General features: G+C 55.2%; 2 protein-coding genes across 5 annotated transcripts in view; one reads left to right on the top strand and one right to left on the bottom strand.

The window, feature by feature from the left end:
- STARD10 (StAR related lipid transfer domain containing 10) overlaps positions 1–24,730 on the bottom strand; it is a 41,418-nt gene extending 16,688 nt beyond the window's left edge. The window contains exons 1-2 of one of the 2 annotated variants that reach the window (XM_078340309.1): positions 23,533–24,730; positions 11,792–12,111 (exon numbers count right to left, since the gene is read on the bottom strand). In XM_078340309.1, coding sequence (XP_078196435.1) covers positions 11,792–11,998 — 207 coding nt within the window. In that variant the 5' untranslated portion in view covers positions 11,999–12,111; positions 23,533–24,730. Of the gene's footprint in view, positions 1–11,791; positions 12,112–12,469; positions 12,680–23,532 lie in introns of those variants that run through there. The other variant, XM_035264164.3, reaches the window with a different exon arrangement.
- The window catches only part of ATG16L2 (autophagy related 16 like 2), a 44,133-nt gene continuing 41,656 nt past the window's right edge, over positions 24,470–26,946 (top strand). For all 3 annotated transcript variants that reach the window (XM_035264156.3, XM_078340306.1, XM_078340305.1), the window contains exon 1: positions 24,470–24,794. In XM_035264156.3, coding sequence (XP_035120047.2) covers positions 24,791–24,794 — 4 coding nt within the window. In that variant the 5' untranslated portion in view covers positions 24,470–24,790. The remainder of the gene's footprint in view (positions 24,795–26,946) is intronic.

Below are 26,946 nucleotides of genomic sequence, written 5' to 3'. Positions count from 1 at the left end.
TTCCCAATCTTTGGACTCAGTATTCCCACCTGCAAAATGACCAGACAATCCCTACGGCCCTCTCTACAGCAAAGGGGATCTGGCAGCAGCTACCACCAATACATCTTCTCCCCAAAAGTGGAGCCCCTGAGACTGTAGTGGAGAGTAGAGATGTTACCATGTCTCACCCAGACAGAGTTCCCTGAGCAGACTCAGCTAGACCTCTACCGCCCTCCATCCAGGGCTGAGTGACTCATCCCTGCTCTGCCTCCTTCCCCCTTCCCTCCCTGGTCCCCAGCAGCCTCCCTGGACCCCTACCCCCACCTCCACCTCCAGGCTCCAGAGCAGCAGGCTCAGCTCTGCAGCAGTGATTAACATCCTGCTCTAACAACGTTGCAGAGGCTGGCCTCCTGCCCTGTACCTCTCCACTCCTATCCCAAGGGCCAAGGGGGAACCAGGCAGAGAAGGGAGAGCTGAGAAAGGGAGGCAGAGACTAGAAGGCCTAGAAAAAAAGGGAAGGGGTTGGAGAGGCCAGTGGGACAATAAAGGGGCCAGGGCTGACTTCCAGACATCAAGACAGGCAAAGACAGAGAGGGAAAAAGCCTCCCAAGGCTTCCAGGACCACCAGTGGACTGATGCCTCCACAGCTCTCCAGTAAAGTTCCAGGCTTCATCCTCAGCAGCTTCTGGAGCACCACCCCCTGGGCAGCCCACAGCCAGCTCCTGCTCCCCATTCAGGCACAATTCTCCCTGTGCCCAGTGCTGCCATAAGGGGCACAGTTCTCTCTGTGCCCAGCACTGCCATAGGGGACATGGTTCTCCCTGTGCCCGGCACTGCCATAGGGGGCATGGTTCTCCCTGTGCCCGGCACTGCCATAGGGGGCATGGTTCTCCCTGTGTCCAGCACTGCCATAGAGGGCATGGTTCTCCCTGTGCCCGGCACTGCCATAGGGGGCATGGTTCTCCCTGTGCCCGGCACTGCCATAGGGGGCATGGTTCTCCCTGTGTCCAGCACTGCCATAGAGGGCATGGTTCTCCCTGTGCCCAGTGCCGCCATAGGGGGCATGGTTCTCCCTGTGCCCGGCACTGCCATAGGGGGCATGGTTCTCCCTGTGCCCAGTGCCGCCATAGGGGGCATGGTTCTCCCTGTGTCCGGCACTGCCATAGAGGGCATGGTTCTCCCTGTGCCCGGCACTGCCATAGGGGGCATGGTTCTCCCTGTGCCCGGCACTGCCATAGGGGGCATGGTTCTCCCTGTGTCCGGCACTGCCATAGAGGGCATGGTTCTCCCTGTGCCCGGCACTGCCATAGGGGGCATGGTTCTCCCTGTGCCCGGCACTGCCATAGGGGGCATGGTTCTCCCTGTGCCCGGCACTGCCATAGGGGGCATGGTTCTCCCTGTGCCCAGTGCCGCCATAGGGGGCATGGTTCTCCCTGTGCCCGGCACTGCCATAGGGGGCATGGTTCTCCCTGTGCCCGGCACTGCCATAGGGGGCATGGTTCTCCCTGTGCCCGGCACTGCCATAGGGGGCATGGTTCTCCCTGTGCCCGGCACTGCCATAGGGGGCATGGTTCTCCCTGTGTCCGGCACTGCCATAGAGGGCATGGTTCTCCCTGTGCCCAGCACTGCCATAGGGGGCATGGTTCTCCCTGTGTCCAGCACTGCCATAGAGGGCATGGTTCTCCCTGTGCCCAGCACTGCCATAGGGGGCATGGTTCTCCCTGTGTCCAGCACTGCCATAGAGGGCATGGTTCTCCCTGTGCCCGGCACTGCCATAGGGGGCATGGTTCTCCCTGTGTCCAGCACTGCCATAGAGGGCATGGTTCTCCCTGTGCCCAGTGCCGCCATAGGGGGCATGGTTCTCCCTGTGCCCAGCACTGCCATAGGGGGCATGGTTCTCCCTGTGCCCGGCACTGCCATAGGGGGCATGGTTCTCCCTGTGTCCAGCACTGCCATAGAGGGCATGGTTCTCCCTGTGCCCAGCACTGCCATAGGGGGCATGGTTCTCCCTGTGCCCAGCACTGCCATAGAGGGCATGGTTCTCCCTGTGCCCAGTGCCGCCATAGGGGGCATGGTTCTCCCTGTGCCCAGTGCCGCCATAGGGGGCATGGTTCTCCCTGTGCCCGGCACTGCCATAGGGGGCATGGTTCTCCCTGTGTCCAGCACTGCCATAGAGGGCATGGTTCTCCCTGTGCCCAGTGCCGCCATAGGGGGCATGGTTCTCCCTGTGCCCAGTGCCGCCATAGGGGGCATGGTTCTCCCTGTGCCCGGCACTGCCATAGGGGGCATGGTTCTCCCTGTGCCCGGCGCTGCCATAGGGGGCATGGTTCTCCCTGTGCCCGGCACTGCCATAGGGGGCATGGTTCTCCCTGTGTCCAGCACTGCCATAGAGGGCATGGTTCTCCCTGTGCCCAGCACTGCCATAGGGGGCATGGTTCTCCCTGTTTCCAGCACTGCCATAGAGGGCATGGTTCTCCCTGTGCCCAGTGCCGCCATAGGGGGCATGGTTCTCCCTGTGCCCGGCACTGCCATAGGGGGCATGGTTCTCCCTGTGCCCGGCGCTGCCATAGGGGGCATGGTTCTCCCTGTGCCCGGCACTGCCATAGGTGACATGGTTCTCCCTGTGCCCAGCACTGCCATAGCGAGCATAATTCTCCCTGTGCCCGGCATTGCCATGGGGGCATGGTTCTGGACTTGTCCCTTATGCTCTTACTCTCAACCTCTAGCCAACTCAGCCCCTTGGATTCTACTTGGCCACAACCTTCCCAGCAGCCCCTCTTCACCAGCCCAGACAGGCTTCACCATCCTTACTTGGACCCCCATAGCCACATCCTCCTCTCTGGTCCCCTGACTTTCAGGCCAGCACTGCCCAACTTGAAAGCCTCTGCTATCTGTCTGTCTGTCTGTCTGTCTCTCTCTCTCTCTCTCTCCTGTCTCTGTCTCTCTCTCTTTGCTGTCTCTGTCTCTCTCCTGTCTGTCTCTGTCTCTGTCTCTCTTTCTCTCTGCTGTCTGTCTCTCTCTCCTGTCTCTGTCTCTGTCTCTCTCTCTTTCTCTCTCTTCTGTCTCTGTCTCTCTCTCTCTTTGCTGTCTCTGTCTCTCTCTCTCCTGTCTCTGTCTCTCTCTCTCTCTCTCCTGTCTCTGTCTCTCTCTCTCTCTCTCTCCTGTCTCTGTCTCTGTCTCTCTCTCTCTGCCATCAGGATAAAATCCAAACTCCAAAACGTCCTCCCCACTTTGGTTCTGCCTATTTTCTTCCTCACCATTAGCCCTGAACCCCTGTCATTGGGAGCCTACCTCCCTTAGTGACTACTTTCTCTGCTTGCCACCTTATCCTGCTGCACTCCAAGAAGCCCAACCAAACACCATCTCCTGGAGAAGCCCCATACCATCCCTCCACCATGCTGCCAGTCACTGGCCTCACTCAGCCTGAGTATATGTCTATGTCCCCACACTGCTCACAAAAGGCTGTCACTGTCTCCATGTGTCTCCCCAGGAGGCCCAGAGTCTCTTAAGAGCAGGACCCAGGTCTGGTATCTCCAGGTGGCTGGCAGGATGGGTGGGAGGCATGAGAGAAGAGGTTTGTTGAATGAATAAACAACTGGGACAAGAACAACATGATCAGTAGAGACATTAAGGACAGAATGACCTTAAGATGCAGGAACAAAGTGGCCAGTAGAGACATTAAGGACATTGGCAGTAGCCATTGAGGGACAGGGGAACAGAGATGATAGAAAACACATCCCAAAGGGAAGATCCTGAGACCCAGAGACAGGCTTGAGACAGCCGCACCCTTCTTGACACCTTGCTCTGTCCCCTCTGGCATGCTTGGACTGGCCTTAATGCCCTGGAGCCCCTGGAGGCAGCACAGGCAGCTTCAGAAGGGGAAACCACAGCACAGCCAGAGCCGAGCCAGGGGCGGGAGCTGCCAAGAGACAGCTGAGGAGACATAATTGGATCATAGACAACTCTGCTTCTGCAGTGAGGGGGTGTGACTCACACACACAGAGTAACGCCAGACACAGAAACACACACGGAGTCTCACACTCACAGGCACAGGCGCACATACCTTCAACACAGATTGACTGACCCCTGTCAGGCCCCTGTCCCAGAGCTGTCAGGTCAGTGGGAAGGGGGAGATGGGGAACCCAGCACCTGCCCCTGAGGAGCGCAGAGTCTGCCAGACTAAAGGCCACACTACACATACCATCACCCACAATTGAGCTCCACACACGAAGTCCCCAGCAGAACCCTTGATCCCTATCACATCTCTTCCTCATGCACAGCCGTCATCTGGTGTCTTAGTTGTTTGCTTCTATTGCTTGCCACCACCTCAGGCTGTAAAACCCACAACAGCAGGGTCTGATCTGTGTGGTTTGCCCCTAAAATCCTAGATATGACACAATCCTTGAAACAGTATGTGCTCAATAAACATACTGAAGCAATGAATGAATGTATGCATGTATGCATGTATGCAAGTGGAAACACACAAGGGAACGCCATCCTTCTGGCTATCAGGCCTCTACCTCAAGACCCATCACCTCCCTGGCAAAGTACCAGGCCCCAGCCACTCTGGCAGGGTCCAAAGATGGTGAGCAGGGGCAGGAGATGGTGGAGATCTCAGGAAACCAGGGCAGATGGAAGTTGTAACCCAAAACCCAAGGATGAGTAAATGGTTCAGGTACCAGAGGGGAGAGCAGAGGTGGCAGTCACCTCCTACTTCCCATGGGGCAGTGGGAGGCAGTATATATGTGCAAACATTGCTCACTGGCCCAGACATAGGTTTCCAGAGAAGCATCAGAGGCGGCAAGTACCTGCCTTCAGGGAGCCTGGGCTGAGGGGCAGGAAGGCAACGGTTATGCCAGAGCCCCAGAGAACAGCTCCAGCTGCCCTGGAGAGCCACCCACACCAGGCTCTCTTTAATGACAGGTGACAGGAATCTACTGTGATTGGCATGGGATCCTCTGCTGCCCATGCTTCTGAGTCTCCAGGGGCCCCAGGGCATCGAAGCCGGCCCAGCCATGCCAGAGGGGATGAAGGGAGGCAGCAGGCAGGGTGCGGCTGCCTCAAGCCTGACACCTGGTCTGAGCTGCTTTCCCTCACCTGTTGCCAGAGCACGACTATCTGCCCAGTCGGGGAAAAGGTGAGGGGTCAGGGCTGAAATAAGGTTTTTATCCCCATCTATCCTCAGTGGCAACCTGGCACCTGGGCCTGTTCTCCTGCTCCCCGGGAACAAGCTGGAGCAGCCCTGCCGAGGCCCCGGAGCCCCACAGAGCACATGCCTCTGGGGTCACAGCACCCACAGTCTTGGCTCCAGGCGGCCTAGCCAGGCATGGAGATGCAGGGGAAGAAAGAAAACCCATCTGTCTCCAGGACTCCCTTTCTCTCATCTCCTGAAACTTTAAAGACTCTCAGTTGGAAACTGAGCTAGGGCTCGTTAAAGTTTAAAAGCCGGAGCCTGGGGAGCTGGGTGTGGAGGGCACAGAGCCAGCCTGGGGGCTGAGGGCTCCTCTAGTCCCGGTAGGGACACAGCCTGGAGGCACCCTCCACTTCACTCCAGCCTATAAGGGTTCCTTGGCCTGCTTAGAGCAGGCACCCAGGGGGCTGCACATCCATGTCCTGCGTCCCAGCCTGCACACTTCACAGTGTGCACATTGCAAAGAGTTACGCTGTACCCATCATATGCCATCCATGATCGCTCCTAAGGCTCTCCAGATTCAATCCCTTGCCCCATTCCTCAGAATTCGGCTTTAAGGTGGGCCTCAGTACCCCTGCACAGACAAATACTGCAGCAGTGCTCCCTTACCAGCCTCCCTGCCTAAAATCCTCCTCTGGCATCTCAGGGCCTCTAAGACTCAAGGCATGGAGCCTCGGTCTAGCTCTCTAATCACCTCCAGCCTCCTGAGTTCTGAGCCCACACTGAACCATCTCCCATTCTCCGAATGCACTACCCTGTGATCTGCCTCTGGGACTTTGCACAGCTACTTCTCTGTATGGAATAATCCTGATGCGATCAAACTTGTAATCTTCACTTCCCACCCAATTCTGAAAGGATCCCCTGAGCATTCCTCCTCTGTGGAATTCCTTCCCTGAACCCCAAGCCTAATTCAGATGCCCTTCTCTGTATTACTTTAAGTTACCCCTGGGCAACTTGCGAAGGGCCACACAGCCAGGACTCTGGGTCCTGTGCTCTTTTCCCAATATCTTCTGGGTTTCCAGTGCTCCTGTGACAAGTGTCTCAGCACCCAGCTCCTTGAGGTCAGGGCTTGGATCTGATTGCCCTCTCTGTCCCCCATCTCCAGCACACGGCCAAGCAGAAAGAGGCTACCGATGGATGCTTGCTGAATGTGTGAATGAATGAAGAGTCTGAAGACAGGCAGGGCAGATAAGAAAGCTGAAACCCAGGCACAGACTACTGGTGCAGGGCCACATAGCCAGGACTCTGGATCCTGCGCTCTTTCCCCAACGTCCTCAACCTAACGTAGGCACCTCCTCCAGGAAGACTTCCCTAACACCTCCAGCTACCTCTGCTCTTTCCCTTCTCTGAGCTCCTCCAACCCAAAGTCTAGACACTGGCTACCTGGGGCCATGCTCTCTGGGAGCCTGTTCCCTGAGGACAGCTCTGGAACAACTTCTTCCAGTTCCCCTCATGCCAAGTCAGAGCTGGAGTCAGGCAGCTCAGGCTTAAATCTAGATTCAGGATCCCCTTCTAGGGACCATTCTGATGGTGCAGACTGGCAAGACCTTAGCCACCATCCTCACTCTGCGCCCAGCAGTACAGCCTCCCCTACCCTGGCCTAAGGTTAGAACAGCCTCCACAGACCACCTGCCAAGCAACTTCCTGTACAGAGAAACTGCACCCACAGCAGGCAGAGCCAAGCCAGAGCCTGAACTGACCCAATCCAAAGCCCTAAAACTAGATTAACTTGGCTGGGCATGTAATCCCAGCACTTTGGGAGGTCGAAGCAGGTGGATCACTTGAGATCAGGAGTTTGAGACTGGCCTGGTCAAAGTGGTGAAACCCCATCTCTACTAAAAATACAAAAATTAGCTGGGCGTGGTGGCGGGCACCTGTAATCCCAGCTACTAGGGAGGCTGAGGCAGGAGAATTGCTTGAACCTGAGAGGTGGAGGTTGCAGTGAGCCAAGATAGCATCATTGCACTCTAGCCTGGGTGACAAGAGTGAAACTCCATCTCAAAAAAAAAAAAAAAACTAGATTAACTTGTGCCCCTGCCACCGCAGATAAGACTGACCCAGAAAGGTGATGTGACCCCCCAAAGTCACATAGTGAGGACTGGACTCCTGCCCAGCTGGGTGCCCTCTAAGGTACCCTCCCACAATGACACAGCACAGGGAGAACCCCCGGCCCAATCATGTTAATAACCTGGCCCATGGGAGTGGTGAGATTTCAGCCTTGGAGAGCCAAGGACCTAGGTCCTGATCTAGCTTTAGCCAAGCCCAGCTGTTTGTGAACAAGTGAATTTCTGCCCTGAGCCTCAGTTTCCACATCTGCTTCATGGGATTAAGGAGACCTATCCCACAGGACAGTTGGGAAGACACAGTGAGGAGACATAAAGAAAGCATGCTGCCCTGGCCCCACCTTCCTCATGACCCTTTTGAGTCCCAGAGACTGGTAAGAGTGGGAAGGCCTTGGAGACCCGTGAACCATCTGGCATTTCACAGGGCGAGAAGGTGAGGCGCTGAAGGGCACGAGCTGAGCAGTGGCCTGGGAGTCGGGAACCCAGGCGCACTGTGGTATGGGGTAGGTGGACAGTGAGACGGCCCTGGGAGGGGCTGCTGGAGCTTTCCCCAAAGTGGGAGGGGAGGAGCAGCAGGACAGGAAGTCAGAGGAGGCAGGTCTCACTGCCCAGCTTCCTGTGGCCAGCCAAGCCACACCCCATCCCACACCTGCTCCAGGGCCAGGCCTCTCCCATCAGGGGCCCAGGCTCTTATCAGGCCTCATTCCTGCCCCCAGGCTGCCTGTGCAGTGGGTAGGAGGTCACCTGGAACTGTCTGTCCTCCCTCCACCAGGGTCTGGAGGCATCTGAGGAGATGCCTAGGTCTCCCCTGCCTCTCACGCGGCAGGCATCAAGGGCAGCCAAGCACGTGAACATCCAGGGCAGGGCCTTGCAGGCCACGTCCTCTGCTGTCTGTCTGTCTGCTCCTCATCTCTCCCCCATGGCCCCAGCCCGGGTGCTGCGTTCAGAGTTTCTTGGAGCCAGGAGGGCCCAATGGCACAGATGGGCAAACAGCCCAGAGAGGGGCAAGAATGTGACCAAGGTCACACGTAACAGCCAGGACTGGACACCTGCTGGCCCTGGTTGAATGACTGATAGAAGATCCTGGTCTTCCGTTTCTCACACCAATACAGGTGCCATGGGGAAGCTGACCTGGGCTTTGAGAGACCTGAGTTCAGGCTCCAAGCTGCCCCCTGCCTTATATCCAGGATATACATTCAGCATCTGTCCCTGGGACAGAGCCTGGACTCTCAGGAGGTGGGTGGTGTCTGCCTCTGCTCCATTATTCGGAGCACAGTACAGCCATAGGGCCAGGTCAGGCTGGAGGCCAGGAGGGAGGGAGGAGGGAAGGCGTGGAAGTGGCTTCCAACAGCCCCTTTCCCTTTATCCTGGCTCCAACTACTGGGCCCAGAGCCACAGTGGCTTCCAGGGACCTCTGGACCAGGGTAAGGGGAAGACAGATGAGGAGGAGGAAATGAATTAGGTAGATAGCTAGGTAGAATCCATCCCCCACCCTGGGATCAGGAGCACAGGGCATGTCCAGGGGGCAGCTGGCTTTCCTCTCTCTGGGGACAGGCCCAGAGCAGGCTGGGGCAGGAGAAGGGAGGGGAAAAAGGGGCAAAAACTCAGCAAACACCTGCAGTTGAGTCCCAGCCTCCTAGAGCAACCAACCCAGTCATCGCTGGAGACTCTGGCTCCAGACCTACTGAGTAACCTTGGCAAGCCACTCCCCTCTGTGGGCCTCAGCTTTCTCATCCATCAAACAAGAATAGGATGAGAACACCTCGTCCTCCAGGCCTTCAAAGAATTATTGATGGGGTTAAAGGCCACAGTGTTGACTAAGATGCAAGCCCATGCGGAGAGGGGCAGGGGCTCTGGAGCCAGGCTGGCATGGGTTCCACTCTTGCCTCCGCTGTGGCATGACCTTAGGCAAATAACATCACCTCATTCAACCTCAGTTTCTTTGTAATGTGGAGACAAGATTACTACTGCCCCAGACTAGCCTCAGGGTAAATTTGATGAGGGGGAGAAATGCTTGGCTCAGAGCAGGGGCTCTCATGATCAGAAATGGGATTATCTGCATGGAACCCTGGAGCCCCGGAATCTTGCGGATGGAAACTCAGAGGCCTCCATCCATCTCCCAGAGCTCCAACTAGCTGTGCTGAGAGGATCGGGAATGGGGAGCTGGCACCTTGGGGTGCCCATTACCAGGGTCCCAGCCTCCTTCCTAGATCTGTGCTCTGCTCACCTCCTCTCCCCACCCTCTCTCCATTGTGGGGAGCAAAGCTGGGGAGGCAGGCTGCAGGGAGAAGCAAGGAAGGAGGACTAGGCTGAGAGGCTGGGTTCCAGGCCCAGTTCTGCTGAGACAGCTGTGTGACCCTAGGCAGGTCCCTGCCCCTCTCTGAGCCCCAATATCCTCGTCTGCATCCCAGGGGCAGGAGGAGTATGACATAGGGATTACCAAGGGCCCTTTGGCACCTCCAACATCTGCTTAGTCTGAACGAAAAGGAAAGTTGGGCCCTGGCTGCCCAGGAGGCTGTATGCCTGCCCAGAAGATAACAGCCCAGTTTTTCCAAGTCCCCACCACCCACAAGGAAGGCCACCAGACAAGTCTGATCTGGCCACAAGTGGTCTCTTGCAGTCAGCCTGGCCCCTAGACCCACCAATTCTAGGCCTGGGCTGGGCAGCGTTTATTCATTAACTAAGCCAGATGGAGGAGGTAGCTCCGCCCTATTGACACAGAGGGTGGGAGTACTGGCCTCCATTCAGACCCCTCCTCCCCTGACTTTCTAGAGTGCCAGCTTGATGAGGAAACTACACTTCTCCCCAGTGTGCACTGCCAGCCTGAAGCCTTTCGAAGGTCACAGTCAGGCTCTTGTGAACTCCCTTGCTCACCTTTCATTCAGTTTGTTCCTTCATTCTTTCCTTCCACCAATATCCTGCTAAATCTGTGTTGGATACTGGGTGGCAAAGAGGACAGAACCTGAGAGGTTGAGGCAGGCAGATCACTTGAGGTCAGGAGTTCGAGATCAGTCTGCCCAATATGGTGAAACCCTGACTCTACTATACATACAACAATTAGCTGGGCATGGTGGTTTGCACCTGTAGTCCCAGCTACTCAGGAGGGTGAGGCAGGAGAATCGCTTGAACCCAGGAGATGGAGGCTGCAGTGAGCTGAGAACTCACCGCTGCACTTCAGCCTGGGTGACAGAGCAAGGCTTCTAAAAAAAAAAAGGATGGGACATGCCAGTTGCCTTCCCCTTCCCTGCTCCTCAGGCTTAGACACAAGTCAAGGTCCTGAGCTCTGGGCAGTGAATCCCAAAACGGGAGACTCACATGGAAACTCTGAGGCAAAGATAGTCAGATGGCCAAGGTGCAGACAGAGTCAGAGGAGAGAAGGTAAGGCAGAAAGGGAGAAGCAGAAAATTCTGTAGGGATGGACAGAACTATATATAAATGATTAAAACAAAGTGAGACTGAAGGGCTGAGGGTCAGAGGCAAAAGGTCAGACCTCTCAGGCCCTGGTGTGAGGCCAAGATACATGCCTGAACTAAGTCTGAGACCAGGTCCCAGACAGAAGGGGAAGGTGGACTCCTCCACATTTCCAGGAGGATAGCAGAAAGGAGAAGGCAAAGAAGAGGGAGGCAAAGGGTACAGCCTACTGCCAGGAGCCCACTGCAGGGAGACCTACCAACCCTGGAAATGAAGCACCCACAGCAATCCCAGCTGTGTTGGGGGCAGCTACTGAGGCCTCTAAACCAGAGTCTTCACCAGCCCCTGCCCCATCTGGTCCCCTGGGGGAGGTGGGTTCCCAGGGTCCCAAACTCCAAGCCTGCCCTGCAAAGAGGAGAATTATGGAGTTGGGAGGAGCAGGGGAGATAGCTGTGAGCAGCAGATGTGTCTGCAACTGCCTCCTATGTTGGCTTCCCTTGACCCCAGCTCCCGTCCTCCCTTCCTCCCCCAGCCCACCTACAGGCTGGCTCTGTGCAAGGCTGGGGCATCGGAGCCCTGCCTTCAGGATCTGCTAGCCACAATCCTGAGTCCCTGCAGGAGGCTCAGGGAGCAGCCAGGGAGGGAGGGAAGGGAAAGAGCAAGAGCAGAGCATTAGGCAGGAAGGAATCAGGTCCTGGGCACCCTAGGGTAAAGAAAGCAGGGAAGGAGACCTGCTCAGCCTGAGAGAACCAGGAATCAGAGAGAAAAGGGCCCCGTCTCCCACCTGGGGTAACTCAAGTCAGGAACCAGGTGCAGGCTTCCCAGGCAGAGGGCTCCCTGAGGGAGACCACTCTCCTAGATGGGCCTGGTAGCAGCCCAGCTCCCTGGAGCAGGCAGGGACATGCAGAAGCCTGGGTTCCAGCTGAGAGAGCCAGGATGAGTCAATCCAGCTCTCCAGGCCTCGGTTGGCCCATCTGTGTGATGGGGCTTGGCCCAGCCGACTGTGCCTCCTCCCGGTCCCTGGCAGGAGACTGTCTCTGGGCCCAGATGCACAGCCGGGTGTCTGCAGCCCAGAGAGAGGACCAGGAGACTCCGGGAGAGTCAGTAAGGGTGCAGTGGAGGCTGCAGGTATAGCGGGCAACCCTACCTTGATCTTGTGCAGCGTCCGATCCATCTCCACAGCCTGCACCCACACAGACACGCCAGCCTTGCTGTAGGTCAGGTTCCAGCCCACCTCGGCCTCACACTCTAACCGGAAGCTGCGGAAGTCTTGGTCATCGGGCACCTGGACACTCTCTCGGCCCAAGACCGGCCGAGGCCCCAGGGACTCTGTGGAGGCCGCCGGCTTCTCCATGGGGAGTGTGGGGAGGCCCAGGGCCCTGGTCCTAGTCCGGCTTCCCTAGGTCCTCCGCAGAGGCTCCGACAACGTCGACGCGGCTGCAGATGCTGACGCCACCTTCCTGGGACCTGCCAGACCGGTTTGAGGACGGGAATCAGTGCGCTGGGGGCGCGGGTGGGGCTGTCCGGGGTCCTGGCGGGTGTAGAGCTCGAGAGAGGCAGGGGCTGGCCCCGGGGAAGGGCGGACTGGCGCTGGACAGCCTCGGGGCCCTCTCCGGAGGAGTGCCCCAGACCCCCTGGGGCCGGCGTGGGGACTGCGTATGGGGCGCGGTGGCCCACGGGCGCCCGTCGGGACCCGAGGGGAGGGACGGTGCGGCGGCGCCCGCGGAGCGACCTGCTCAACTAACTCGCAGCGGCGCGGGGCGGGAGGGGCGCGGGGCGCGGGGCGCGGGGCGGGAGGGGCGCCCTCCCGGCCGGGGCTGCTCACCTGTGCCCGACGCTCCGCTGGGGCCCGCCAGGACCGGGGTGCGAGCGCCGCCGCCGCAGCTGCCCCGGCGACCCGGGGCCGCGCGGGGGCTCTGGGGGAGGAGCAGTGGGTCCCGTTGCCCGGCCCCGCCCCGGCCCCCGCCCCGCGCGCCCCTCCGGCTACGCTGGGGGCTCAGGGGCTGGGCGGCCGCGGCTCGGGATTTTCCAGGCTGCGGAGGTGAAGCTGACGGAGCTCCGAGCCCCGCCCCGCCCCGCCCCGCAGGGTCCTAGCGCCAGCCCCCGCCGCCCCGGGAGGGGACCCGGCGCCCGAGGGGCCAGTCCTCAGCGGGGACCGGGAACGGGGTGAGGAGAGGCCAAGAAAGTGGGCTCTGCGAGGAAGGGCCACGAGGTGCTAGAAGAGGAATTCTGGAAGTTAACTGTGAACCCCTTCTCTCCACCACCTCCCATATTCACAGGTACACACCTCTACAACAACCTACAGTATTTACACACAGGCACGCTATCCCCAGAACAACCCAGAGATGCCCCCACGCAATACCCCAGAGATCCAAAGATGGGCACACACCCTCATGACAATCAAGAGACTAACTTGCAGGATGACGGCCCCACAGCAGCTCAGAGATGCCCACAGCTTGCATCCCCCACCAAGCTAGAGGCACACCACGCCTACACACACCCAACCCCATTCCCAGTGGGATGTGCAAACCCAGCAGGAAGCCCATCCAACCCACAAGGCTCAAGGTTCACAGGCTGGCCAGACATGGCAAAATCTCCCCAGTCTCACTCCTACCTGGGAGCTTGAACTGGGACTCCCTCTGGCCCCACACTCTGGCCCTTGGCCACCAGCACCCCTTCTCAGCATGCACACACGCGGGTGTACACACACACACATACACACACGCACGCACGGACGCACGCCTCCTATGGACTAGACGAGGCTCTCAATAGCATCTGGCCTAGAGCTCTGAGCTCTCTTACCTCCCCAGGCAGAGTTGCCCAGAGCTCCATAGCTACCTGCACCAGCCCTCCTGCCATCCCTTCCAGTCTGGGAGGCTCCCCCCTGCCCCCTGGGTCCTAGTGCCAGCTCTACCTCCATCTGCTCTGTGTGAACTGAGGCCACTAGCTCAACTTCTCCAAGGCCAGCCCAGGGTGAGTGTGGCAGTCTGTCCCAGTGACTATGGTGAGCTCCTGTGGATGAGCGACTAACAGGGCCCATCAAGAACCCACCACATGACCAGTGTCGGCGAGTCCACAGTCACACTGACCAGCATGAAGATCTCAGCCTCCTCCCACCTCCATTCCTGTCTGTGCCCCGCTGCCTCCTCCTCTCTGGCCCTTAGTTTTTCACTTACAGAAGGAGGGAATCAGAATGGATAACCCTAAGCTGCCTCCTAGCCTCACAAGCCTAGAGCTCTAGGATGGAACAGCTTTTCTTAAATGTGCTAAGAAAAAAACGAGGAGTCGAGGATTTGTCACGGTGCTTCACAAATAGAGGTGTTTCTTCCTGAAGTGCTTAAAGCACCACTGAGATGTTTGTAAATTAGGCCACATTTTAAAACTGAGTGGGGGAGAGCAGGGAGGATCCATGGTGGCAAGTGACCCCGAAGGACATCCTATAAAGTGAATCCTGGACAGTGTGCTGCAGGTCCTCATGAGGCCTGTGTGAATGACCTTAGATCTCCAGGCCTCCCATCTGCAGTGTGGGAGGCACAGTCAGATAATCACCCCATCCCTTCTAAACCACACTCCTGAAAAGTGTCTGGGAATGAGTGGGTGGCAGGGGGCTGGCTCTGGGCTCAGGACGCCCAGGCTATGACTCTCTGCTATCTAACTCCTCTGCCTCTAGCCCGATTCTAGGCAGGTTACTGCCTCTCCCCAGGCCTCAGCAGTGGACACCCAGGCAGTGTGGGTGTCAGATAAAACCCAAAGGGGACCCCAGTAGAGCCAAAGCCAGCTTTGCTTTGTGAACTGTATCCTCTTGGATCTGCCATGAGGAAAAGAGGTGGCAGAACTCGCCTGGTGGCTCCTGCCTTTTTAGGGCCACATATAATAAAACACATCTCAGCAGACAGCAGGCACCAGAGCAGCAAACTTCTCATACCCACCATCCAGTCCAGGATGAAAAAGACAAGGCCTAGTGACAGGAGGTAGCAGTGAGGACAGTCTGATAGAAGGACTTCCCCACCCTAGAGAGCTGCCAGAGAGATAAAAACTCAGGGAGGTGCAGATGGCAATAACCAAACCATCACTCAGATCCAAACACAGAAGAGCCAAGACTCTTTTGGATCTTGGGTCAGTAAAGGTGGGTGACCTGGCACCCCTGGGCTCCAGCAGCTGTGCCCTGGGCTCATCCCTGGGTGCTAGGTTTCAGCCAAGCTACCTCGCCAGCAGGTGAGTAGAAGGGTATCACCTCATTCTACTCATTAATTTACCCTTGCAAATGCCACCCCTCCCAGGAATTTTGGTATCTCTGGTTCTGGGTCTCATAAAAACCTCTCATGTGACAAAGCCGATTCATATCCTTCTCAAAACACCCCTGAGCAGCGGAGAAGGGCCCATATGCTCCAGAGCAAAAGAATGAGCCCAGAAGGACTGGAGGGGCTCTGGAAGAGGACTCTAGAGAGTCCTCTGGGTTCAAATCCTGGCCCTATCATTTCCTAGCTGTGTCAACTAGAAGCCGGTGACAGGCCTTCTCTGAGCCTCAGTTTCCTCATCTGGAATAATAATACATACCTATCCTCTGAGAATTGTGGCAGGGAAAAGAGTTGTGTATGTGCCAGTTTCACCTCCAGATAAGTAACTAAAAATATAACTGGTGGGGGTGGGTGGGGCAGGGAGGAATACACTGCCCAAAAATACATGGTTCCAACAAAAAGTGTTAAGGTAACATCTTGACATGATGGTTGGCAAGATTTGATTGTCATGGAAGATTAAACAATGGAAAGAGTTTTGGCAAAGCTCTGCCCACTGCAGTCCCCTGCCCCAGATCTGTTTCCCTCCACAGGAAGTGGATCGAGGTGCCTCTCTGAGCCCCAGGCCAGACTCCAGATCTGGCTACTCTCTGGGTCCCAGTTCCAGAATGGGGCATCAAAGACAGCAGAAGCCAGAGTAGGTAGAGAAGGTGAGACTGTGTACGAGCAGGCGCTTGGCAAACTGAGAAGCAGCGTGGGAATGTGAAGCATCATTACGCAGGGCACTGGGCAGGCCTGGCTCTCACACATGCCCTTTGCAGACAGAGCAGCTGAGGTTGTGGGAGGCACCGGGGCACTCCTGTATCACACAGAATGTCAGAAGCCATAAGGGGACTCCAGTCACTTGGGACTGACCTAGAGTCCTGGAATGGGGGAAGGGAGCACTTGGAAAGAGTCACATCAGACTTTTTGCTCACTGCTGTTGGAGGAGGAGTCAGAGCACCTGCCTGGAGTCAGCCACCCCATGACCTGGTCCCTAACACTCCCCTCAACTCCCCACAGCAGAACTAAAGACCCCTCAGACTAAGGGCATTTGACCCCACCCTCTTCCTGTACAAATAGAGACACAAAGGTCCTGCTAGCAGGGACGAAGCAAAAATAAGTATCTAGGGGCTGGGTGCAGTGGCTCATACCTGTAATCCCAGCACTCTGGGAGGCCAGTACAGGTGGATCACCTGAGATCAGGAATTCGAGACCAGCCTGGCCAACATGGTGAAACCCGTCTCCACTAAAAATACAAAAATTAGCCAGGCATAGTGGCACACGCCTGTAGTCCCAGCTACTCAGGAGGCTGAGGCTGAAGCAGGAGAATCGTTTGAATCCTGGAGGTGGATGTTGCAGTGAGCAGAGAGTGGGCTACTGCACTCCAGCCTGGGTGATAGAGCAAGACTGTCTCAAAAAAAAAAAAGAAAAGACAAGACAAAAAAAAGAGAAGAAAAGAAAAAAAAAGGAATAAGAACCTAGGTAGGTCTCTCAGCTCTTAACCTGAGGCTCCTGCTCCTCCCACTCCTATTATATACCACATCTTCCACTTGCCTGCTGGTGACCTTGACACAGTCACTGCACTCTCTCAGCCTCAAGAGTTAGCCTCCCTTGGTGCCTCCCCAGCCTGCCTAGCGTCCTGGACAGTGAGGATCGGGAAAGTCTAGCCTTGCTCCAGGGCGCCCACCCCTACTCACCATCTAGTGAGAGAGATGATGGCTGCCTTGATTTCCTTCTGGGAGATGAGAGGGTCCCACCTGTACCCCTTCTCCCCCACCCCCTCCTCAGGGGTAACCCTGCCTGCCAGTTTTGATGGAGCAAATTCCCAAGTTGTCCAGGACAACAAGGCAGTATCCTGGGGCACTGTTCTAGAAGATTAGGCAGTGACCTTCGAGATGTCACCCAGGAAGCCGGGCATGGAGGAGAGGTTCCAGAGACCCTCAGAAGGTTGGGCTGGTGGCTCACCCCTATAATCTCAGCACTTAGGGAAGCCAAAGCAGGCAGACTGCTTGAGTCCAGGAACTCAAGACCTGGCTGGGCAACATGGTGAAAACCCTTCTCTATTAAAAATTTAAAAATTAGCTGGGCTTGGTGGTGCACACCTGAGGTCCCAGCTACTCAGAAGGCTGAGGCGAGAGGATGACTTGAGCCTGGGAGGTCAAGGCTGCAGTGAGCTGAGATGATACCAGAGCACACCAGTTAAAAAAAAAAAACGTGCAGCACCAAGAGGCCCCCAGGGCTGGCTTGGCCTTGAAAGGGATGTGTCCTTTTATTTTATTTTATTTTATTTTATTTTGTTTGTTTGTTTTTTTTGAGATGGAGTTTCGCTGTTGTTACCCAGACTGGAGTGCAATGGCACAATCTCGGCTCACCGCAACCTCCGCCTTCTGGGTTCAAGCAATTCTCCTGCCTCAGCCTCCCGAGTAGCTGGGACTACAGGTGCACACCACCATGCCCAGCTAATTTTTGTATTTTTAATAGAGACGGGGTTTCACCTTGTTGACCAGCATGGTCTCGATCTCTTGACCTCGTGATCCACCAGCCTCCGCCTCCCAAAGTACTGGGATTATAGGCGTGAGCCACCGCGCCCGGCTGGGATGTGCCCTTCACAGTGGCAATAGGTGCTCCATCCCAGGCCCACCTGGAGCCGGATCTCAGTGTTTGCCCAGGGCAGGTCTCATACCCTTGCTGGGCTTCACTAAGCAAACAGCCCACACCTGCCTTTAGGGAGCTGCTGGAGCCTCAGGAGCCACACTGTAGTGCACAGCCTCAAAGTCAGTTCGGGTCAGGGTCACCCCACCCACACTCTGCCTGATGCCCTGTCACAGTCCCACATGAAGCACTCCACCTCGTTATGACACAGGGCCAGCCCTATGCAGGTACACACTTGGTCATGCTGGGCCACATACAGCACCAAAGTGGGATTGCCAGATAAAATACAAGATGACAGCAGGGCACAGTGCCTCACACCTGTAATCACACCTATGATTCCAGTGCTTTGAGGCGCTAAGGTGGGAAGACTGCTTGAGGTCAGGAGTTCAAGACCAGCCTGGAAAACAGTGAGATGCCGTCTCTATAAAAATTTAAAACTTGGCTGGGCATGGTGGCATAGGCTGGTAATTCAAGCTGCTAAGTAGGAGGCTGAGATGGGAGGACCACTTGAGACCAGGAGTTCGAGGCTGCAGAGAGCTATGATCGTCCTACTGCACTCCAGCCTGGGTGACAGAGCAAGAACCTCTGTCAAAAAAAAAAAAAAAGAAATGAGACAACTGAGACACAGAGAGGCTAAGTAACTTGTCTCAGACCACATACCACTAAGTAAGCAGTTTTAGCCCAGACAGCCTGGCTCCCTAGCCCAGGCCATTATACAAGACCACTGAGTAGGGAACTTTGTGGCATCTTCCATCCTTCTCCCTACCCATCCTCTGATCCTAGCACCTCTGAACTCTGGGAGCTGCCCTCTGGGCCTTGCAGGGGCTGCTGCCTCCCCTATGCCCAGGGGAGGGAAAAGTCTAGCTGCAGTCCCTACCGCCACCGTTACACAGGACTTCAGAGTTGACAGAGTCCCCAGCAGGCAGGGAGGCCTCTTGACAGGAGAACAGGCCTAGAGAGGGCCAGAGGCTTATCAGAGGTGGGCAGGGCCTGGAGCAGAACCAGGTGGACTCCCCTTCGGGAGGGCCCCAGGTCCAGATAGCCATGCCCCGCTCTGCCTGCTGGGTCCTCCCGCAGTTGATGTCTATTGGGTACTGCCGCCTGCAGGAACTCAGTTCGATTGTGGGGTCGATGCTTTGTTCCAAAAGCCCTGGAGTTTCCTGTCAGAGGCGCCTAATCCATCTGCCTGACCCCAGGCTCTCCCTTCAGCTCTGTGCTCAGGCCGGGTTGGGGTGAGGCATCAGTGTCTCATGTCTGCAGGAAGGACAAGGCTGTCTAGGCCTTCCTCTACCCAGGTGGGCAGAACTCCAGCCCTGGGACCACAGCTCCTTTTCTGGCAGCCCACACAACTTCCTTCTTTTGGTTTCTTCTTTTTTATCTCAAAGTTGGGCCTTCAGTGTCCTGACTCAGGACAGTTTCCACCTCCTGGAACTGGTGGGGTCTCTAGGGAGGGCTCAGGGTCACCCCTCGGGTGATGGGAGAGGTTAGGGGGCCTGCCCCAAAGCCTACCATAGGCTGTTAATGTTCCCAAGGAAGGGGCTCCTCTGGGAGGCTTTGCGGTCTGGGTGCTGTGGGCCTGCTCGGGGAGCCTGGACCTACCCAGGGATAGCATGGCCCCAGGTATAGCCCAACTTCCATACACCTGGGGTAGGTTCTTCTCTTGCTGGGCCTCATTTTCCTCATCTGTCCAAAGGGGCTAATGCTTCCTGCCTGACCTTCTGCCTGAGCGGGTTGCGAAGGTGAGACAGTATGAAAGGTGCCTGCTGTGGCCCAGTGCCTCTCCCTAGAGAGGATGTGCAGAGCCGTGTGTGAGTGACAGCTCACACACCACTGTGACCTGGGTGCTGGTATGTACATTCCCTAGGAGCACGAGTGACCGAGGTCTGTGTGGGAGCTAGGTGTGACTGTGTGGCACTGCAAGGTTTCTCAGTGTGGGTGAGCCAGTGCCTTAGGTGTAGGATTACCAGATTTAGCAAATATTTGGGATGTACTTATAGTAAAAATGTAGTTGTTGCTTATCTGAAATTCTAATTGTACTAAGTGTCCTGCTTTGTTTTTTTTGAGATGGAGTCTCACTCTGTTGCCCAGGCTGGAGTGCAATGGTACGATCTTGGCTCACCACAACCTCCACCTCCTGGGTTCAAATGATTCTTCTGCCTCAGCCTTCAGAGTAGCTGGGAAACACCTGACCTTGTGATCTATCTGCCTCAGCCTCCCAAAGTGCTGGGATTATAGGTGTGAGCCACCGTATCCAGACCATTTTTATTTTAAAGACAAGATCTTGCTCTGATGTCCAGGCTGGAGTACCGTGGTACCATCACAGCTCACTGCAGCCTTAATTCCTGGGGCTAAAGTGGTCCTCTCTCCTCAGCCTCCTGTGTAACTGGGACCACAAGTATGCACCACCACACCCAGCTAACTTTTTAATTTGGTAGGGATGGGTTCTCCCCAGGCCGGTCTCAAACTTCTGGTCTCAAGCAATCACCTGCCTTGGCCTCCCAAAGTACTGGGATTATAGGTGTGAGCCATTGTGCCTGGCCTTAGTTGTCCCATGTAAGTTGGGTAGACTAATAGAATTTCTGTCATGACAATGAGGATGAAGTGAGTTAGTCCCATGGAGTGCTTAGTACAGTGCCTGGCACACAGTGACTGCTCAATAAATGCCACAGTTGCTATCTGTTTTCAGTCCCGAACTTCCTTCCCCCAGGTCTGGCATCTGTCTCTGAGGCCTGGCCTCTGTCCTACATCTTTGTTCCTCAATCTGGAGGTAATGCTTTCTCCTGAGTGGGGTTAACCTAGAGCCTGGAGGGTTGAGAGGGAAGCAGAGGTGGCTGAAATGACATTTTGTCCCCCTCCCTCACCACCAATCCAAGCAGAGCTGCAAAAGGCCTGCTTTCAACAGCATTTGCTCCTTGCTCCACACAGCCCCTCCTTAGTGTCTGACAGCTGCACACCAGGACAGTAGCGAGGCACAAGGGGTCTGTCCATGTCTAGCCAGAGAGCAGCACGGCACTGAGATGCCCACATTCCAGGGGCTGGCTCCCAGGACCACATGGGGACTGGTGTGGGCAGAATTCTCTAGGGACTCTGTCCGAAAATGGGGCTGAAGGCTCTGCCCTGGGTCAATGGTCCAAATCCACACCTAGAACAGGCCTGCAGCAGGTTCAGCTTCCACGGGCACTGCTGTCGGGGACTCCTGCCAACCACTGCTTCCTGCCCTGAGTCCCTGGTGTCCTGGGTCAGCAGGTATCTCCACAGGCTTCCGGGGGGAAGGCTGCCTCTTTCAGCACCTTCTAAATTTAGGGCTTGGGCTCCGTGACTCACTCCTGAGTCTGCTTTGCTCCCCTCCTCAGGAGTGCGCTCCCACGGGATCTGCGTCCTCTGCTGCCTCAGACTGATGACAGCCCACAATCCTGCAGCAGCCACACATACACCAAGGAGAACTCCTGGCCCCACTCTCCTCAGGCCAGCCAGGCGCTGTACTCTCCTTCCCTTACCTATCTTCCCAACCCTCCCTGCAAACCAGAGCCCACCCAGGTAGCCACATTGGGAGCTGGCTCCCATGAGGGTAGTGGGGGAGGAGAGGTGGAGTCAAGCCCTGCTCCCTGCAGCATGGCTGTGGGCAGAGCCCTCACTTGAAGTCAGGAGGCTTAGGCTTGAGTTCTGGACCAGACTCACTCTCACCTTGCTGTGGGGCTCTCGGTGAGTTCTTGGCCTCTCTGGCCTTCTCTTTCCTCTTCTATAGACAAGGAGTTTGAACCAGACATCTATTAGGGAGGCTTGAAACAGATCTGAAGTAAGCACAGGGCCAGACCTCTATCTACTAACAAGGTGGGGCAGAGGGGGTATCTGATGTCAGGCCCTGTCTCCCACCCAGGCACCCCTCTTCCCCCCAGCCTCTGCCCCATGAGGGGAAACGAGGACCAACAACCTGCTGTTAGCATTCTTGGGCTTCTGCATGCAGGGAGGAAGCTCATGCACCCCCACACCCTGAAGGGGCTGGAAAGAGCCAGGGTCTTGTTCTGGTCTGACTGTCCAGGGCTGAAACGTGTAGCTTTGAGTAAAAATCATCTCAACTCTTGGCCTCAGGGTGTGGGGAAGAGAAGCATGTGCGTGTGCAGATGTAACCACTCCAGACATTTCTCCTCTGCCAGGTTCCCAGAACTGGAGGAGGAGATGGGGACATGGGGCCCCCGCTTTACTTCCAGAAATGCTGGCACCCAGGGCAGGGTGTCGAGGTATCTGGAGATGGTCAGACCTGGGGCTGCTGCTTCTCTGCCCCTGCATGACTCTGGGAGAACCCCATCTGCAACCTGCTTCAACCTGTGTTCACAAGGAACAGTGACTGATGCTTACCGTGGGCCTGGTACTGTTCTATGTATTTAACAGGTCTTAACTCATTTAATTTATAGGTAAACTTTGAGACAGCCCCAAGGCTTAGCATCCTCACTTTATAGACAGTTTGAGGCTCAGAGAGGGGCAGGGACTCACCCGGGGTCACAGTCTTATGTCACTGGGAAGGCTGCTTAAAAGCCAGGTCTGAGGGCAATCCTGGTTTCCATTTGTTACCCTGAGGTAGTCCTTTTCAGAGTATATATTAGACACTAAATAAATGATGAAGATGTTTGATTACTGCCATGTAATGGAAAGATCCCTGTCCTAGTCCAGTTCTACCCCAACTCCCTGTGTGTCCTTAAGAGAGTCCTTTTCTGGCTGGGCACAGTGGCTCATGCCTATAATCCCAGCACTCTGGGAGGCCGAGGTGGATGGATCATCTGAGGTCAGGAGTTTGAGACCAGCCTGGCCAACATGGTGAAACCCTGTCTCTACTAAAAGTACAAAAAATTCACCAGGCGTGGTGGTGGGCACCTGTAATCCCAGCTACTTGGGAGTCTGAGACAGGAGAATCACTTGAACCCAGGAGGCAGAGGTTGCAGTGAGCTGAGATCATGCTGTTGCACTCCAGCCTGGGCAGGAAAAGCAAAACTAGGTCCTAAATAAATAAATAAATAAATACAAAGAAAGTCGTTTTCCCTCTTCAGCATTACTTTCTCTGGCTAAAAAACAGAATGATAAGTGAAGGCTCAGTAAATGCTTGGAGGTAGATTTTGGATTCACCTCCAGGCATCCAAGTATCTTGGATATCTTGAAGGAACTTGAATTTCTATTTCTTTCATTCATTCATTTTGAGATGGAGTCTTGCTCTGTTGTCCAGGCTGGAGTGCAATGGCACGGTCTTGGCTCACTGCAACCTCCTCTGCCTACCAGGTTCAAGTAATTTTCCTGCCTCAGCCTCCCAAATAGCTGGGATTACAGGCACCTGCCACCATGCCTGGCTAATTTTTTTTGTATTTTTAGTAAAGATGGGGTTTCATCATGTTGGCCAGGCTAGTTTCGAACTCCTGACCTCGTGATCCGCCCGCCTCAGCCTCCCAAAGTGCTGGGATTACAGGCATGCGCCACCGCACCCAGCCTTGGATTTCTATTTCTACAAATACCTGCCTTTCATGACTTGCCTGGGGAGGCCCAATCTGTAATGAGACCTCAGGGTCTCCCAGCACTTCTCCCAACCTACCCCCAAAACCTCTAAGAGCACTCTAAAGAGAATGAGCTGCATAGAGCCCAGCTCCACTGCTCCAAGGGACAGAGAAAAGTCCCCTTTCCTGGGGGCAGCTGCATGATCCTACAGGTGCCATGGTGTGCCTAGGTGCCACCCCGCTTCACCTGGCTGGGGGAGAGGCTCCAACTGCCTCAGCTCAATGAACATCACTTCCTCTTCTCATCACCCAGTCCAGTCCAGGTATCACCTCAGCTCCACTGCCCCCAGATGGAGCCACCTGAGTACCCAATGCCTTCTGGGCTCAGAAACAGAGTCCACTGCCTTCTCACTCCTTTGCATTCAGAGTCTGTCCCCTTAGTGCTGCCCCCTCACCTGTCACACCTGGGCTCTTTCCCTTACCTGGGCCACTGTCCTAAGAAGCAGAGTCTCTACAGCTCCAGCCACACTCTCCTCTTCTCCAGAATTCTCCAGATCCTCCTCAGCTTCCTGCCTCTGGTGGTCATCTCAACAGAGCAGGGTCTTCCTCCATCAGGTCAAGGTGGGGGTAGGGGAAGGATTGGGAACAGGGACTCCCCTAGGTTCTCAGGTACAGTCAGTCTACCTAAGCCTATCCAGCAAAGACACTGACCCCTGAAGTAGACGGAAGGGCTTCAGACCCAAAGGCAGGAGGATTAGGCTTTAGCTCTTGCTCACAGACTGCTGAGACCTGGGGCAAGCCCCTGCCCCTCGTGGGGCCCTCGGTTTTGCAATCTGCAGAATAAGGAAATGGGTTCCTCAATCTACAATCATCCGGCTATAATAGTCTTTTACCTTTGTATACTGCGTGGGTAAATTCCTGAAACCAAGCTGCTTTCACCCCTGGATCTCACTTGATGTTCCCAACAGCCTGTTACCGTTGACAAACGAGAAAGCTTAGGTCCAAGGGAACAAAATTGCCCAAAGTCGCATGGCAAGCTGGAGGCAGAGCCTGGGTGCAGTCCTTGAATCCTGATCTTTCTCTGGCCCTTTACCCTCTATGATGCTGGGACTCTGTGCGACTTCCTCTAACCTATTGTCCCATTTGTAAAAGGACTGTAAAGCTGTCCCATTTGTAAAAGGACTGTTGTGAGGACTGAATTAGGAGAGGCGATGAAGAGGGTCATTCTTTGCAAATCATAAAAGAAAGGACCACAGAACGATGCACTGGGTCGTTAGGTTACTATTTATTACTGTTATCTTCGCTACGGCGCCCCCAAGTGTCGATCACGAGAAGCTTGGCTTGCGCAGGCGCTCTTTGGTGTTTACGAAGGCCTCGAGGCCCCGCTTTTGCGCGTGCGCTTCTCGCCCGGGACCGCCCAGAGGTTTCCATGCCGGACGAGGGGCGGCTCTGCTTCGCGCCCTCTGGTGGTTGTCGCCGCTCTGTCACCACGGCTCCCAGGGTCCCTTGTCGGCTCCACTTTCGTTGAGACGTCTCCACAGCCCGACAGCGGCGGCGATCTGAGGAGAGGCAGGAGGAAACACGGCGCGCCCGGCATCGTCCTTCTCCGGGGACTCCAGCATCTCAGTCACCGCTTCACTAAGTCCCAGGTGCAGGTTCTGGCATCCATCACGGCAAACTGAAGACCTTGGTGAATTCCATCGGAATGGCGCGCGCATTGCCACATGGGAATTGTAGTTCATGGGTAGGACCTTTTCGGGGCTGGGCTGCTGGAAAAACTACATTTCTCAGGAGCTCAAGAGTCAGACTGACAGAAAGGGGGCTCGCAGCATGTTGGGAGATGGAGTTTGGGGAAGGTCGTGGGTTCGTGCTGGCAGGGAAACAGTGAAGCAATGGAGCCAGGTGCTCTGAGTCTGGGCCTGTGGGTTCGAGTTGGGCAGAAGTTATACAGTAGCTCTCATAGGAGCGGAGTAACATTGTTGCGGCTGTGTTTTAGAAAGAATACTACTTATTAGTTGTGTGATCTGAGCGATCAGGACAAATCCTCCTTTATCTTATTTATTTATTTATTCATATTTTGAGACAGGATCTCTCACTCTCTGTCTCCCAGGCTGGAGTGCAGTGGCTCCAGAACTGCTGGCCTCCCGCCTCACCCTCCCAGAGTTCTGGGATTACAGGCGTGAGCCATCAGGACTGGCCAGATACCGTTTTATCAACTACAGTGGACCTTAAGGTTAAAGCAAACGTCACCTACCTACGAGCGGAGGGTTCAGAGCCCAGCTAGCATGGCAACATCTTAAATTCCTACTGCTACCAGAAAAGCCACACTCTGACTAAACCCCTAGCAACAGGAGCTATCAGGCAAATTGTCAGACCCTTCTTAACTGGGATTTACAACCCAGACCACTACAACACTGATTGACAGAGGACATGCCTTACAAACATTCTTTCCTGATAAGCAACTGCAAACCTCAAGCCAGTTTCAGCAAGTTCGTAGAGACTGCACACAAACTGTCTTTGTGTCCTATAGTTCACCTTTAGATGCAAAGAGCCAAATTCTACCTCATTTTAATGCAACAACCCCATCCCAAAGTGAACATGGAATGTATGTTACATGTTTACCCATTGCACATGCACTCACCTCCCCTCATAAATATGTATAGCTTTTCCCCAAACCTGCTGAGTATGTATGATTATTGTGAAATACAGAGTCTATGAGGCATAAAAACCAGCCTGCCCTTTCCCTCTACAAAGAGAGAGCACCTCTGTTACATGCAGGAGACTTGTCTCTTCTCATTTTGCAAATTGATGCCATTAATGAAACTGCCCTGATGACATCTCCCACTGGTCGACTCACAAGTTCCTTAACTTGGTGTGTTCATAACTTTTTTTTTTTTTAGCTGACTCTTTGGTTGGAGGGCAGCTACTCCTCACTGGGCCAGGTTTGTCTTCACCCACTGCCCACAAACAGTGTCACATTGAATCGGCTGTTTTTCACATAGATCAACGCCCTAAAACCTTAGAAAGGTGGGAGGATTTCAGGGTGGGGGGAAACTGGGCCTGATTTGCTCTGCCCCTCATCCCTGTCTCTTTGACAAGGGGTTGGGCCTCAAGGTAGAAGCTGTAGAGGAGGTCCCACCTTTCTACCCCTTTTCCTGATCTGAGCTCTCATGGTCTCCTACCTTGAAGACTTTCTTGTCAGTTTCCCAGAACCTCCCCCTCCCCCATCTCAATCTCTTTTGTGCCTTGGGAATTTCACAACCACCTCTCTTCACTGATCCTGGTGGCTTTCTCCTAGGGTCAGCCAAGAGCTCTGCAGAGTGGCAGGCTGTGGCTGGCCTGCTGCTGGGAGCGTGGGTGATACTGTGACAGGAAGCTTCCATGTGGCTGTGCCTGGTTTTCGTTCTAACACTTCTTGAAACCTAACACACTTCAACAGAGGGTCTAACTTCTTTGTGAGGGGATACTCTTGCCATTTTGTCCCAATCCACCTCTGCTATGTCTCATATCAAAGAAATTTGCATTCCTTTTATTCACATAACTTTGACCCGGCTTCTTTTTTTTTTTTTTCTTTTTGAGATGGAGTCTCGCTCTGTTGCCCAGGCTGGAGTGCAGTGGTGCAATCTCGGCTCACTGCAACCTCTGCCTCCTGGGTTCAAGCAATTCTGTGCCTCAGCACCCCTAAGTAGCTGGGATTACAGGCGCCCACCACCACACTCAGCTAATTTTTGTATTTTTAGTAGAGACAGGGTTTCACCATCTTGGCCAGGCTGGCCTTGAACTCCTGACCTTGTGATCCACCTGCCTTGGCCTCCCAAAGTATTGGTATTACAGGTGTGAGCCACCATGCCTGGCCAACCTGGCTTCTTTTAAAATAATATAGGATCATCTTCCCT

Source organism: Callithrix jacchus, chromosome 10 (assembly GCF_049354715.1).
Source record: "Callithrix jacchus isolate 240 chromosome 10, calJac240_pri, whole genome shotgun sequence".
Classification (NCBI taxonomy): domain Eukaryota; kingdom Metazoa; phylum Chordata; class Mammalia; order Primates; family Cebidae; genus Callithrix; species Callithrix jacchus.
Note: the sequence above shows the minus strand (reverse complement) of the source record. Positions and strands in the feature narration are given on the sequence as shown.